At 45.0% G+C, this 15,975-nt stretch overlaps 1 protein-coding gene and 1 long non-coding RNA gene across 11 annotated transcripts in view; one reads left to right on the forward strand and one right to left on the reverse strand.

The window, feature by feature from the left end:
• The window catches only part of lekr1 (Leucine-, glutamate- and lysine-rich protein 1), a 424,197-nt gene that overhangs the window by 340,548 nt on the left and 67,674 nt on the right, over window positions 1-15,975 (forward strand). For all 10 annotated transcript variants that reach the window (XM_070883546.1, XM_070883550.1, XM_070883544.1 and 7 more), the window contains 2 exons: window positions 1,351-1,428; window positions 1,520-1,723. In XM_070883546.1, the coding sequence (XP_070739647.1) occupies window positions 1,351-1,428; window positions 1,520-1,723 (282 nt within the window). The remainder of the gene's footprint in view (window positions 1-1,350; window positions 1,429-1,519; window positions 1,724-15,975) is intronic.
• On the reverse strand, window positions 593-13,272 carry LOC139265937 (uncharacterized). Its single transcript, XR_011593659.1, has 2 exons — window positions 12,960-13,272; window positions 593-723 (listed from the first exon to the last, which is right to left on the reverse strand). It is a non-coding gene; the product is annotated as an uncharacterized lncRNA (long non-coding RNA).

Raw genomic sequence — 15,975 nt, forward strand, 5'->3', positions numbered from 1 at the left:
TCTGCACCAGTCATACAGTCCCCGCCAATTTTCCAAGTAACACCAGAAAACCAGTGTAACTCGGACAGAAAATCCATCCTTCTAAAAAAGAATCACCACAATTGCTGGCCAGTTTGCACCACCTTTAGCTTTGCAAAATTGGCATCTCGCACTTAATGTCTGCATGATTTTCATGCAGTTGCTGCATTTGCACATTAATTGCACATTAAACTCGCCAGAGAAGGTTACGTCTAGTAATTATCAGCATTTAACCCTTTTAACAACATGATCATTGTTAATGACTACCATCAACCTCTTCATCCACTGTAATTCACCCTGCTCCTCAGTCCTTCCTCTGTTTATTTCTCAATCCTTTGAGTAAGAAGACGCACAGTTTGTTCTGTTGTTTACCAAGATCCCAGCTGCCCTGTTACCCTCGTCGCACCGTTATCAGCTTGCACTTCCCGCATCTTTATAGATAAACATTTTTAAAACCTAAACGTGCAATTGTAAGTCCAATTAATGGGGCATGCTGCAAGATACCATGTTCTAGCCCTTATATGTTCCATTGTTGATATACTCTTCATTAATATAAATAAAATGCGTGACAAACTGGACATGAATACTTTTATTTATACATTTTGTTCTGAAAATAACATTATGCTGTCTCACTAATTGCTCAGCTGTGACTAGCTTCCTTGTGACATTTTAAAGGTGTTGAAGTGCCTTCAACTGATGCTGTTCCTATTAAAAGAAAATCAAAGATTAATTTGTTTATATCAACAATCTATGACATTATCATTCAGTATTTTCCCAACGTTCTTCATATTGTCATTTTACACACAGCACTTTACATCTGTGCTGTTTGTTATCAGTTTGAACTGTTCTGCAGGAATGGTGTAACAACAACTTGCATTTATATGGCATTTTTAACACAGTAAAACATCTCAAGGTGCTTCACAGTAGCGTAATCAGACAAAAATGTACACTAAGCCTCATAAGGAAACATTAGGGCAGGTGGCCAAACATTTGGTTAAAGAGCTAATTTTTAAGCAGCATCTTAAAGGACGGGAGAGAGGTAGAGAGGCAAAGAAGTTTGAAAGTGAATTCCAGACCTTAAGTCCGAGACAGCTGAAGATGGGGCGAAGGGAGTGGGGGATGCACAGGAGGCCAGAATTGGAGGAAAGCAGAGTTTTAGAGTGTTGCCAGGCCTGCAACTCTCAGTTTTGCACGGGATTGCCATCTGCTCCCTCTGGCTTCCTGCTGGCAGTTAAAAGCAGCCCTTCTAGTCTCTGATTTTGGGTTTGGAGCTTTTTTAAAAAAGAATGGATGATGCCAAATTTAATCATTATTACTTTTATATCCACATAGGAATAAATCAAAGGAAGCAGCAGATCTTCTCTCAAGGGTAACAAAACTTGAGTGTGCACGTGAAGAAGTGGAATCCAGGCAAGTGATAGGTTTTTATTGGCTGTTGTGCAATACCAGTAATGTACCCAGAAGATAATTTAATCTACTGGTTTGCTTTATATTATCACAGACACTGCAAAGAAATAAAAGAAAAAGAGGAAGAATGGCTGCATTGTGAACAAAAGTGTAAAAGTTTAGAAGAACAGCTAGAAGCGAAAGTCCGTAAGGAGTCAGAAATACAAAATCGATCTTCACACTCACTAAATGAACTTCTGACTCTAAAAACAACCCTCAGTCAGGCAGAAGAGAAGCTAGCAGCATTAAAACAGGAAAGGTAAAAGTCAGGTGACGTTGCTGTTACATAAGAACATTTGAAATGCAAAAGAATATTCAGACGATGGCAAGTCTCTCTTCCCATGCAAACCTCTCCTCCTCCTCCCCTAGGATCTCTGTAATCTTGCTCATGGGATTCTAACATCTATCCATTTTTCTATTTTTCCATCTATCTCTGGTAACTTATGTGTAACTCTCATGTGTTGCTCTTAATCAAAGTCAATTTTATTCAAATGGATTAATTTATAAATGTGTGCTACAAACCTCTCACAGTTGATTGGGTTATATATAAATGTGATCTACCTCAAAACAAATTCCTCTAACTGATTGGAGACATGCACATTTATTCTTTGGGATTCAATCGTATATTAATGTGTTAGAAGAACAGCACTAATCAATTACTAAAAAAAAATCCAAATCCTTTTGTTTGGCATTTTTTTTCTCAGTAACTATAATTTATAATGTTCAAATAAGGTTTAAAACAAAATAAAAGAATGAACACATTACAATAACATGATTAGGGAGCAAATAGAAGAAAATACGTTATATAACATATTTTGCACTTGACATTACTACTGTCGTGAAACCTAAGAATTGACATCAGTGGGAGAGAGCTCCCTGATTGATTTCCCTTCACCACTAATTCAGATTACATGGGCTAGATTTTTGGTTTTCGGCAAAAACAGTAGTTTTACGCCAAAATTACCATTTTTGCTGCGCTACCATTTTTAGGCCTAACTTTCGGCCTTTATGTCTGTGCCATTGGTAAAGTTGGCATTGCACGACAATGCGCGACGCAAACTGCAAGTTATGCCAACTTTAGTCCGGGGCCGGTAGAGCTGCAAGAGAGGCTTTGGGAGGGGGAGGGGAAGAAAAACAAATTGCAATAAACATTTACAAAACCCTTACCTACTAAATCACTGAAAAATAATTTAAAAATAAAAACTTTAACTTACCTTTCTTGCAGGTCTTCATACTTAATGCTGCTGGCAGGGCTGCACTGACAGGTTTGACCCTGTCGGTATTCTGGGCATGGCATAAGGGTCGGGTGAGTGCCGAAAGTACGACGCAAATGCAACCTGCATCGTTGCACGTCGGCGCACCTCTCCCCGGCGGTGCGTGGAAGCGCCACCGCAAATAGGTATCCAAAGATCCCGCCAACCGGGTTTTCGCCGCAGAGGGTCAAATCGCAGCGAAAACCCGGTAGCAAACATGGCGAAAATCCGGCCCGCATTAGTTTCTAGTTTAACATCAGTGGAAAATCAGGCCTATAATGTTATGAACCTTTTACAACCTCATCATGTCCCAAAGTGCTTTACAGCCAATGAAGTGCATATCCAAGTACATTTTAAATGTGATTAGGGTTTCTGCAGTATTCCCTCAGTACTCAGCACCCAAACATCAAACAGCAGCATCAGACAGCAACATCAGAACAATTTTCAAAAACTTCCTTCGTATTTAGTATTTAATTTTAAAACGGAGCCGGAAGGTGTCAAACTGAGCAAACCAGCAGCGGAAGAAAGCTTTTTGTCATGTATGCATGCTTGGGGTTACTAGCCACCAGGGGGTGCCACTGACAGAGGTCATTGGGCTGTATGCACGTGTGTGCGGGCCAGGTATATAAAGCAAGCCACCATGTAATGTGGGCACTTTGGGCCCGAATAAAGTTGAGCCAGGTTTGCACCTGAGTTTATAGTATTCAGTCTATCGAGTTATTGCATACATAACACGTTTTAAAGTCATTTCCTCTTGTTGAATTTCAAGAAACACTTTTTCCAGTGAAGGAAAATTAATTGAGAAATGCTCAAAATGAAAGTCTTGCGAACAAGCAGTGAGTAACTTAATGACAGCTAATCACAAGGTGCGAACAGCTGCCCGAACTGCCATGCCTCTTAATACATTTTATGCGCCGCCTTTATAATTGCCATCTATGGACCATTTTCCTGATATAGGCAGCTGTCCGGGATAAACGGGATGTTGGGGCAATCACATCACATTGTCTGTGGGCTGAACTACTCCAAGGTTACCACACGCTGCTATTCCCATGACCCTGGTCCTGAAAACCAATATCAATTGTTCTAGGACCTCAGAACACATTGTGCTTACAGACCTTGGAATTTCACTCCTCGGATTCTCTCAGCCCCTCACATCCCTTTCTTAGTAGTCCCAGACCTTGTCCTCCAAGTATTAGATCCCCATGGACCTCTGCCCAATGCATGCATGATCTGCTGTTTCTGGGTTATAGACCGCCCCCTTTATGCTCCAGAGCTAGACACTACCCCTCTCAGTGCTGTCACACCCTCCCCCTCCCCCAGTTCTAACAGATACCCATGGCTCCCATTACTGCAGCTAGACCCAGGTGTTCCCCTTTGCAACCAGATCCCCAAACCTCCTTCAATTCTGACACACCTGAGACTGAGTGCTCCAAGCCTTAGAATCCGACTTCCTTACTTTTAAATTGTCTCTCGTTTCTTTATTCGTGACATTCTGAAGTAGTTTCCTTTTAATTACATATTTATTCTGAAACTTTACAATCTCTGTAAGGCGGGGGCGGTGGGGGGGGGGGGGTGTTTTGGGTGTGTTGTGGTCTCTCTGAGGGAGTCAGGTTCCCTTCTGACCAACTTGAGCAATTTCGAATCGCTCCCCCTCCCTTGGGTTCTGTACACTGGATTTATTTGGGGGGTGTGACAAAAGTGCAGAGGACACTGGTTTGATGCAAAGAACTTTGGTTTTATTACAGTTAAAGTAATACAGGCTTATTATTCTAGTAAGAAAATACACGGCCAAACTTACAATCACTCTAATAAAGAACAATACAAGGAAAGGTACAAGGTCAAACTTATAATCACTCTAATAAAGTACCATACACTACACATTCAAAGGGGGTTGCAGTAAAATTATACCTCCCACCTCCCAATACCTAATTCTAGCTAGGTTAGACTCCAGGCAGGGACTCATGCTTACCAATCCTTTTGATAGTTAATATTAGATGGTGATGTTCTTCCTTCCTTCAGGACTTCAAGACTTCGAGGCTGGAGAGTCTCTCCCCTCTCTCGCCTCTCTCTCTTCTCTCTCCTCTCTCTCTCCTCTCTCTCTAACCTCGTCTAACCTCGTCTAACCTCTGTTGAAAACAGTGGCCAGTTATATGATTTTCAGTGTTCTAATCTTGCTGCCCAATCTGTTCACAATCCTTTGTATAATTTTGGCGGGCTTGGTTCTTCTTTGTAATATTTTGTCGGGCTCGTTAAAGTTGATATGTCTTGGGTGGGTTGATCTTCGAAAAACTGTTTTCTGATGGAAATATTAGTTTGGTAATTGCAATGTCCTTTTGTGCTTATTCTTTCACATACAGGCTGGATTGGGCCTCTTTGTGATGTATATGCTGAAAATGGTTTGTCCAGACCCATGTTGATGGAGAGCTATCTCTGGGTGATACTGTGATGGTAATGTCTCTTGTGGGGGAAGATTTCCAAATACTCATTCTTCCAGACAGATTACCTCAGTCCTCACACCCAGACAGTCCCAATAATCAAGTGGGCTTCCTTTGTTCCCTAGGTCCGCCCACAAGCTTGAATTTGTCTTGTAAAAGTTCATAACTCTATTAAAGTTCGTAGTTTCTTCCATAATCATTTTAGAGTTCCAAACTTTTCGGTATATAGTCCCAAATTAATTTCCTTTTGAATGGGCCCAAACAGGGGGCGGGGGGGGTTCTGGTTAATTTTGCTCTCTGCATCTCCTTTATTAAAAAATCCCATTGTTGATCTACAACCCTGTGTGCCACTTTCACTTTAAACCTCATCTTTCTAAAATCTGTCTGTTCCAGTCTGGTGCCCTTGTTTATCTATTAACTTCTTTATTTTTTAAATTTGTATCTTCAGCCTTATATTACAGCTATTACTCCCAAGATGGTCACCCATATTCAACTCATCTGCCTGATCTATTTTGTTGCTCATAACTAGATCGAGCAGTGCCTCTACCCTTGTAGTCATACGAACGTACTGTACGAGGAAGGAGTCCTGCACACGTTAGGAATTCCATTCCTTTTTCTTCATTTATTCCCTCCCTGTCTTAATCAATGTGTGAGTAATTAAAATGTTGCTCTTCCTACGCCTATCCCTGATCTGTCTGCATATTTTCTTCCCACAACTAGGAGGTGTGCCGTACAACTCTACTAATGTAGCAATACTTTTTAAACGTTTGGTCTCTAACTATATTGGGGTTGATTCTGAACGCCCTCGCCTGGCATTAATGGGGCAGTAATGGCCTCAAAATGAAGTGGGTAGGCTTACCATCCAATTAACACCAGCGATGCAGCCGGCCCCATTTTAAAAAGGCTCCAACCGCTGGATGTCCAAAGCGGACGCCTGTTTTAGTTCCCTTATAATATGAAAGCCAGGGGCCTATGAAATAAGTAGGACCTCGATTGCCATTTTAAGTAGGAACTGGTCTGAACTTGCTTAGTGCAGACTTCGATAAGTTCTACATGTGATGGAAGAGAAGAGGTCCTCTGATGGTAAGTCTTAAATTATTTTTGTGGCTGCTGTGGCCCCAGGATCCCCTGCGACCACGACCCATTCCACAATGGGCGGCAGCACTGCCGCGATTTCGACACTTCGGTCTGGTGAGTTGGGTCAGAATGAGGCCGGAGTTTCAAAATCACAAGGGCCACTTTGCCGCTGGAATGGCCAGTTGAAAAGCGCACTCCGCCGAAAAGTCAAAATCTATCCCATTGACCCTGTCTGCATCTCTTTTTTGTGTACATCAGTCCTCTCGACAGTATGTATTGCCTCCTTCACCAATAGTGGCCCTGGGAGTCCTCAACATTGACTCTGGACCCCATGAAGTCTTATGGCTTCAGATCAAGCATAGGCAAGGAAACCTCCTGCTGATTACCACCTACCACCCTCCCTCAGCTGATGAATCAGTACCCCTGCATGTTGAACACAACTTGGGACAAGCACTCGGTAGCACCACTGCTGGCCGAGTACTGAAGGACATAGCTGCCAGATTGGGCCTGTAGCAGGTAGTGAGAGAACCAACACGAGGGAAAAACCTACTTGACCTCGTCCTTACCAATCTACCTGTCGCAGATGCATCTGTCCATGACAGCATTGGTAGCAGTGACCACCGCACAGTCATTGTGGAGACAAAGTCCCATCTTCACACTGAGGACACCATGATGTTGTGTGGCACTACCACTGTGCTCAATGGGATAGATTCAGAACAGATCTAGCAGCTCAAAACTGGGCATCCATGAAGCTTTGTGGGCCATCAGCAGCAGCAGAATTTTACTCTATCGCAATCTATAACCTCATGGCCAGGCATATCCCTCACTCTACCATTACTATCAAGCCAGAGGATCAACCCTGGTTCAATAAGGATTGTAAAAGAGCATACCAGGAGCAGCACCAGGCGTAGCTAAAAATGAGGTGCCAACCTGGGGATGCTGCAACATAGGACTACATGCATGATATAAAGCGGAAGCAGCATGCCATTGACAGGGTTAAGCAATCCCACAACCAACAGATCAGATCAAAGCTCTGCAGTCCTGCCACATCCAGTCGTGAATGGTGGTCGACCATTAAACAACTAACAGGAGGAGGAGGCGCCATGAATATCCCCATCCTCAATGATGGCGGAGCTCAGCACGCAAATGCAAAAGACAAGGCTGAAGCATTTGCAACCATCTTTAAGCAGAAGTGCTGAGTGGATGATCCATATTGGCTTCCTCCTGAGGTCCCCAACATCACAGAAGCCAGTCTTCACGTGATATCAAGAAACGAATGAGCGCACTGGATACTGCCAAGGCTATGGGTCCTGACAACATCCCGGTTGTCGTGCTGAAGACTTGTGCTCCAGAACTAGCCGCTCCTCCAGCCAAACTATTCAAGTACAGGTACAACACTGGCATCTATCCGACAATGTAGAAAACAGTCCAGGTATCGTCTCTCCACGAAAAGCAGGACAAATCCATTCTAACCAATTCCTGCTCCATCAGTGTACTCTCAATCATCAGCAAAGTGATGGAAGGTGTCATCGACAGTGCTATCAAGCGGCACTTACTCAGCAATAGCCTGCTCACCGATACCCAGTTTGGGTTCCGGCAGGACTACTTGGCTCTAGACCTCATTACAGCCTTGGTCCAAACATGGAAATAAGACCTGAATTCCAGAGGGGAGGTAAGAGTGACTGCTCTTGGCATCAAGGCAGCATTTGACCAAGTGTGGCATTAAAGGGCCATAGTAAAACTGAAGTCAATGGGAATCAGGGGAAAAATTCTTCACTGGCTGAAGTCATACCAAGCACAAAGGAAGATGGTCATGGTGGTTGGAGGCTAACCATCATTGCCCCAGGACATCACTGCAGGGGTTCCTCAAGGCAGTGTCTTAGGCCCAACCATCTTCAGCTCCTTCATCAATGACCTTTCGTCCAACATAAGGTCTGAAGTGGGGATGTCCACTGATGACTGCACAGTGTTCAGTTCCATCCTCAGATAATGGAGCAGTCCATGCCCACATGCACCAAAACCTGGAGGACATTGAGGCTTGGGCTGATAAGTGGCAAGTAACATTCATGTCACACAAGTGCCAGGCAATGACATTCTCCAACAAGTGAGATTCTAACCACCGCCCCATGACATTCAATGGCATTACTATCACTGAATCCCCCACCATCTACATCCTGGGGGGGTCACCATTGATCAGAAACTTAACTGGACCAGCCACATAAATACTGTAGCTACAAGAGCAGGTCAGAGGCTGGGTATTCTGCAGCGGGTAACTCACCTTCTGCCTTCCCACCACCTACAAGACACACAAGTCAGGAGTGTGATGCAATACTCTCCACTTGCCTGGATGAATGCAGCACCAACAACACTCAAGAAGCTCGATACCATCCAGGACAAAGCAGCCACTTGATTGGCACCCCATCCATCACCTTAAACATTCACTCTCTCCATCACCAGCATATGTTGGCTGCAGTGTGTACCATCGACAAGATACACTGCAGCAACTAGCCAAGGCTTCTTTGGCAACACCTCACAAACCCATGACCTCTACCACCTAGAAGGACAAGAACAGCAGGCACATGGGAACACCACCACCTGCACATTCCCCTCCAAGTCTGATGCCATCCTGACTTGGAAGTATATCGCCATTCCTGAAACTCCCTAACAGCACTGTGGGAGTACCTTCACCACACAGACTGCAGCGGTTCAAGAAGGCGGCTCACCACCACCTTTTCGAGCAATTTGGCCTTACCAGCAACGCCCACATCCCATGAATGATTTTTTAAAAAATTAAGTAAAGTCTATCACCAGTTCTATCCCACTCTTTAGCCAGGATTTTAACTTGGAGGTGGGTAGGGAGAAGGGGGGTTGAATTGCTGTTCCCCACCCACAGCCAGCTAGATTGAGAGGCCACAGTTAAGGAGCAGAGAGGAGGGATGGAGGCGGTCAGGGGCCAGGTGGGGGATGGGGGAGGTTGGAAGACTGGTGATCGGAGGCTGGAGCAGTCGGAAGGCTGGAGGGGGGTTCGGAAATCGGAGGCCTCATAGGGGAGATTGGAGGTCTTGGCGGGGGGTGGACGTGGAGATTGTAGGCCAGGGCAGGAGTGAGATTGGAACCCGGGGTGGGGGAGGTCAGTGGGAGATCAGAAAGGTCAGGGAGGTTAGTGAGACATGTATGCTGGATCCCGTAGGTAAGTGGAAAGGCACTTACCTCCTGATTCCAGCAATCCTCACCTTCCTTTAGCTGTTGGGTTCCCCAAGGCCTGGGAAACTCAGCCGCCCAGAATTAAATTTAAAATGGTGCTTGCAAACCCCAGTATTTCCACAAGTACAGTAACAGGAATGGTCAATAAAAAAACAATTAAAGCATTCACACCAGGGAATATCCTCCTTATCTCAAAAAGTGACTGCAATTAGCCTTGAAGAAAATAAACCTTCATATAAGAGAATGGCCTTGCCTGCTGCCAAACTTTGAGGAAAATGAAAAGCTTTTAACATCTCCATTATTTACAACCACTTTAGGGACAAATACTAAATAAAAGTTCAATAATTGTAACTCTTGAAACAAGCAGCTCATCATAAACCATTTTCTGCCCCACGTTTGTGTGAGAAAAAAATTCATTACAACAGCTTTCAATTTCACTCTCCATCTGATCTGACTGATTCATATTGACAACCTCAAATTCAGTGAAAACACCTGATTTTCCTTGTGAAATGCAGCCAAGCTGGCACATGGGCCCCAAAATTAACTTCGAGGTGCGTTGGGAGTGGGAGGGGCCCGATATCACGTGGGTAATTTCAGTACATCTGTTTGTGGCATTTTAACGCAGCCACTGCATTATAATTTTACTTCCGGGTTCGGTACCGAATGCGAACAGCAGGCATGGTGCGCAACCAGATGACACAAACTCAACTCCAGTATATAAAGGGCCAATCCAAAGATGGAATTTGGAGGAGCTGGAGGTTTAGCACAGAGATAATTGTAGAATATGAACTCAGGATGCTCAAAGGCTGCGTCCTGTTTTAATGACGCCTTACTTAATGTACTGCTGGGGGCAGTGAGGAGTTTGAGAGAGGTATTCTTCCCCAGCAATGGGAGAAAGAAATCTGCTGCTGCTACAAAGGCGGCCTGGCTGAAGGTGACCCAGAAGATCAGCAGCCACACTCCTGGCTTCAGTGAAGGAAATGCTGTGATGACCTAAGCAGGTCAGGAAAGGTGAGTACAGTTTCTCATTCACCTACATCTTGCTGTGTGTATCATCCCACCCCCTCACTCTGCCTTGTCAAACCTACACCTTCACATCACTCCTCATACCCACTTACCTTGCAAGCATACCCATCCTTCTTTTTGCATGCATTTTCTTGCATCCCCATCTATTCATCCACCACTGGTACCTGCCCTCATCCTTCTGCAATTTGATGGCTCTCCCTGATAGTCACATTCACAAAATGCACTGCATCCATCAGGGGAAAGGATGCCATTACAGTTACTCATAGGTCTATTCTTTCACCCGTTGCAGGAGAAGAGAACACAAAACATAAGGGAGAGAACCGCTGGTAGTCCTCCACAGATCTCACAGCTGACAACTGCAGAGGACGAAGTGCAGGAGGTCAGCAGCGTCTTGGCACCCCTGGCCATTGGAGATGGGGCTCCCCAGCTAGCTGGTGACAGAATTAAATATCATTAACCAACATGTCATGTTGACTTGATTTCAGCAGAGAGTGAAATATGATCATCTTCATAATGTTAAGTTGCAACATTCTTACTTAGATGTACTAATTCATATCTTTTCTCTCTGCCAGGGCCTTCACGTGCACAGCAGCAGTCGATGAACCTTGCACCATCACAGGACTCATGCTTACCATGCACCAGCACAGATATTCACACTTCATTGGGTTCAATTAGACAGTTGGGTTTTCACCTGGTGACTCGCACTTCACAAATGAGCAAGAGTAGATGGTGGTGGCAAGAGTCCTCTCCAAGCTCTGCTCAGCTGGACACAGATGCTGTACCCTGGGAGCCGTCGATGTAAAGGATAATCATTGAGGGGCAGCAGAAAATCTGCAATGAACTGATAGGCCTTCCACATGCACTGTCCTCGATTGTAGAGAGAATGGAGGAGTCAACCTCAAGCATGAGTGAGTTGATGTCACAAAGCGTTGCGAGGATGTCCTCTTTCATGGATAAAGCAGCCAACTCCGAGGAACATCAATCGCAGCAATCAAATTAGTCCATGCAGGCCTTGACCACGGCCATGCAGACTCTGGATGCCACATGTCTGGTGCCTTAAATAGGATGACAGACGCCTTAGCCTTGGTCTTACATAGCGTCACTGATCTGCACCAAGCTACTGTCCAGCAGAGCGGTACGAATGTAGTGTGGCTGGCCAATTAGAGGGATACTGGTAAAAGGAAACATGGAAGTGCTTCCATTTCTCATCCATTGCCCCCGCCTCCACCAGTCATTACCCGACATGCTGCATCCTCTACCAATGGCCGAGTCTGCCCCTGCACAGATGCAGGTGGAGCAGTCCTTGGCAGGGCCTTCACGGGCTACAAAACCCAAAGGGCATAAGCCAAAAACATCTCAGCAATTAGGCAGGGATCTGAGTGGCCTGCCTCTACCTCTGCTGAAGCCACAGGGGTTGCACAATGTAGGAATAGTTGGAAAAGGAAGAGTAAAGCTTTGTAGTTGCACAAAGCTCTGCACATGGGTGCTAGAGAAAATATTATGTTTAGTAGAATCACATAAAATGTATTACTTTGCACCACTTTCTCGTGTTGCCCATTCTTGGTTGATGAGTGAATACTCGCCTTTTCAGTTTTTTGTTGATGAGTGGAAATACATGAATTGACGGGGACCAATGGGGGGGATGTGCAGTTGGTGGTTGGTTGGTAGCAGGACTGCTTTGTTTCAGTGGCATTGAACATTGAACAGTGGGGGCCATTGGATATGGTTATTACATGGGTCCAGTGGTGATAACCAACAGAACCTTTCAGCTGCAAGGGAATCCCTGGCATCCTAGGCAACAATGTGAGCGGCTAGTGGGGTCGCCATTCTACTCCTCCTTGGATTTGTCCACAGCACCTTGTTCCGCCTACAGCTCCACTCCTCGCTGCTGCAAACATCCCATCAGTGACCTGTCTCATGCATTTGTGTGTAGCCGACTGGAAGATCCTGGATATGCCTCTGCCAACGCCTTGGAAAGATCCAGAGGCAAAAAAGTTGAGGGCAGTGGTCACTTTACAGCCTCTGGTAATGCATGGCAACCAGGTTCAACAAGGAGCAGGTCTTCTTCTAGAAGGCTGCCGATATCTGCCACCACCTGGCATAACAACCTCAGCCTCTGGAAGCACTGCTGTTCCGAGAGGTCGAGGAACCTAAGCCTCTACCTGAACACTCTGTTGTACGAGTACTGGCTCCTACAAGCTCGACTCCTCTGCTACTCCCCTCTCCACTTACCACTTGCAGGTCTCTCCATAGTAGACTGTTGCTGCTGCTGATGGTCTTCTTACTCCTCATCCAAGGTCCAATCTAAGGCAGCCAAGGTGCCACCCATCCTGATCGGAGTCTTAGAACCTCCAAAGTGTAGAAACTAACCTCTCACTACAAGTAATCTGGACAAACCCTTTCCCAGCGGTAGGTAAGAAAGCAGTTGTGAGCACTGAGTATTTATTGCAGTATTTGCCTGCCTTTTAATGAGCTCCAGGAGTTGCTGTTGTGTTCTCACCTTGGTTTCAATGGCGAGCTTCAGGTAGCCCAGGAAACCCGTGGATGTGCTGTTAAATTCGATTGTAGGTTGAAATATCACCGCAATGGAGCGATTAACATATTTAAATTGGTAAATCGCCTCTCCGGAGTGGGTTACGTGCAACCAGCAGAATGTGCCCAAGTTAAACCCAGAAATCAGCGCATTGGAGCCGACTTTCAGACATGAACACATTTTTGCCCATATTCTCCCCGCTCCGTGGACCGTCGTAGGCCTTGGCGTGGCGTGGCAAAAGCAGAGGGGGGGGGTGGAGCGGAGCCAGGTCCCGGCTAGTGCCGGGACCTCTGCACATGCGCGCTAGAGTGTGCGCGCATGCGCAGTAGCTCTTCGCCCTCAGAATCTGTGAGTGTGCTCTGCAGGCTGTGTGGGAGGGGCCTGAAGCGCACCGCCTCTATCCCTGGCCGAAGGGACTCCCGCACCAGCCGGGGCGGGCTCGCTGTGGATCTCTCTTCCCCTGCCCCCCGCAGCCTTCACCGATGCTGCGTTCTGCCTCTCCCTCCCTCCCCTGTTCACAAATGCTGTGTTCAGCCTCTCCCTCCCCCGTTCACAGATGCCGCGTTGAGCTTAGTCTCCCAGTGTGCGTCTTACCGCCCTATCCCAGGCCGAATGGCCTCCCGCACAGGCCGGCTGCTGCCAAGTTTAGTTGAAGGTAGGATTTATTTCAGTTCTTTATTTGTTAATTGAATTATTTACTTCAATTCTTTATTTTTTATTGAATGCTTATTACTTTTTGTGCTATGTTTTGTGCTTTGTAAGTCTTGGTGCTAGGTGCAGGTCCTCTCAGCTTCCTTGTATTTTTTATTTGTTATTGAATGCTTTTGTTTGTGCTTTGTTTAGTGCTTGGTGCTTTAGAATGTGCTTACTTGCGCTGATTTCTTAACTCTCCGCAAGGGTTTTCTGTGCGGGCCACAAGTGGCTACATACACTGGCCAAAGCTAGTTTGGAGCAACTATTAGCTGTCCAAACTTACTTAAATGGCCAAAACAGGCGTAGGTGGCTGGTAACGCCCTCTTTTGAAAAAAAAACTAAACTAAAAAAATCCTAATTAACTCACTTACACTGGTGCAAATTAAATGGGCAGGAATACGATTTTTAAGATACTCCAAAAAAATCAAGTTGCTCCAAAAAAAAACGGAGCAACTCCTGGGCAAATTTGGGCCCACTGAGTTGCACCACAGGAGATTCCCTAGAATTTATTAATATCTTCAGAACCCATAATTTCCTTTATCAATAGTAATTGAACTAGCTTCATTTTAAAGGTATCAGTTAACCTAGAAAGTTCTGGTAGTCTGTACCACATATCCACAATCAAATGGGAAAAATTCTTCTAAGTTCTAGTCTTGTTTGAGGCTTTTGATTTTTGTCTTCACTACCCACGCTAAATAGCCTGCTGAACTCAGCCTTATCTATACCTTTTATTATTTGGAAAACCTATAGCAATTTCTTCTCAGTCTTTTCCCTCGTGAAATAAGCTTACTTGTGCCTCTTTTTTCTACCAGTGACACAATGCTGTTCATTTCTCCTGTTTTCCCTTGCTGTTGCGGAGTTACTCAATATAAATAAATTGCAATTATGCAAAAAATCAGAACACCATCGCTCACACTATGATCATGGCTGGTGGTAAACAACACATTAGGGTTACTGAGCCAGAACTAGTAATAATCATGACCTCAATTTGCTTATGCTAAACTTCAAATTCTGTGTGAAGTTCAGGGGGAAAATCCAGAGATCACATCATCCTTAGCAAGTGCTCAAATTAATAGATAGGCAAGATTAGATGTGGTAGTCAGGGATGACACAAAGTACTCAATTCCAACACAGAAAACTTCTTTTCAGCTTCTCAGTCCAGGGCTAAGGTAATCAACATTGATGCATTCCACATGTGGCAGGATGTTGCTTCCACTAAAGCAGTAAATTCCCAAATCCTCATCTTTGATTGCCAAAATTATGATAGAAATGCCAGCAGCTCCTTAAAATGATGAAAATTGGATAGCACTGATAATCTTGATCCCAAATATTTGATGTTTTGATCCTCCTTGATAAAAGGATTTGAATCTTTTTCACAAAGCATGCAAACCACAACAACTTGCATTTATATAGCACCGTTAATGTAATAAAATGTCCCAAAGCACTTCACAGGAGCATTATCAAACAAAATGACACTGAGTCACAACGAGATAATTAGGATAGGAGTGCCTTAAACAAAGAGAGAGAGGCAGAGAGATTTAATGAGGGAATTCCAGAGCTAAGGGCCTAGGCAGCTGAAGGCATGGCAGGCAATGGTGGAGCGACAAAAATCAGAGATGGACAAGAAAGACTTGCATTTATATAGCGCCTTTTATGACCACCGGATGTCTCAAAGACCAGAATTGGAAGAACATAGATATCTCGGAGTGTTGTAGTAGGTTACAGAGATAGGGAGGGGCAAGGCATGGAGGGATTTGAAAACAAGGATGAGAATTTTAAAATCGAAGCGTTACCAGCCAATGTAGGTCAGTAAGAACAGGGGTGATGGATGAATGGGTCTTGGTGTAAGTTAAGAGACAGGCGGCAGAGTTTTGGATGAACTCAAGTTTATGGAGAGTGCAAGGTGGGAGGCCAGCCAGGGGAGCATTGAAATAGTTGAGTCTAGAAATAACAAAGGCATAGATGAGGGTTTCAGCACCAGATGAACTGAGGCAGAGATAGAGACTGCCGATGTTTCATGAATCATATTTGTTGAATCAAACACTGTTGCAGGTCCTAGCACGAATCCATCCTTAAAAGTGGAATCAATATACACATGTTCTTCACCGCAGTCAAGGCCACATACGGTCCAAACTCCCAAGGCCCCATCCCACTCCTGGCCAAGAACGGGGAAACACTCATCAAGGACACTGAGGCAGTCAGGGCCCACTGGAAGGAGCACTTCGACGGTCTCCTCAATCGAGACTCTACCTTTGACTCGCGTGTTCACGACTCCTTTCCGCAGCATGCT

This window comes from Pristiophorus japonicus, chromosome 6 (genome assembly GCF_044704955.1).
Source record: "Pristiophorus japonicus isolate sPriJap1 chromosome 6, sPriJap1.hap1, whole genome shotgun sequence".
NCBI lineage: Eukaryota > Metazoa > Chordata > Chondrichthyes > Pristiophoridae > Pristiophorus > Pristiophorus japonicus.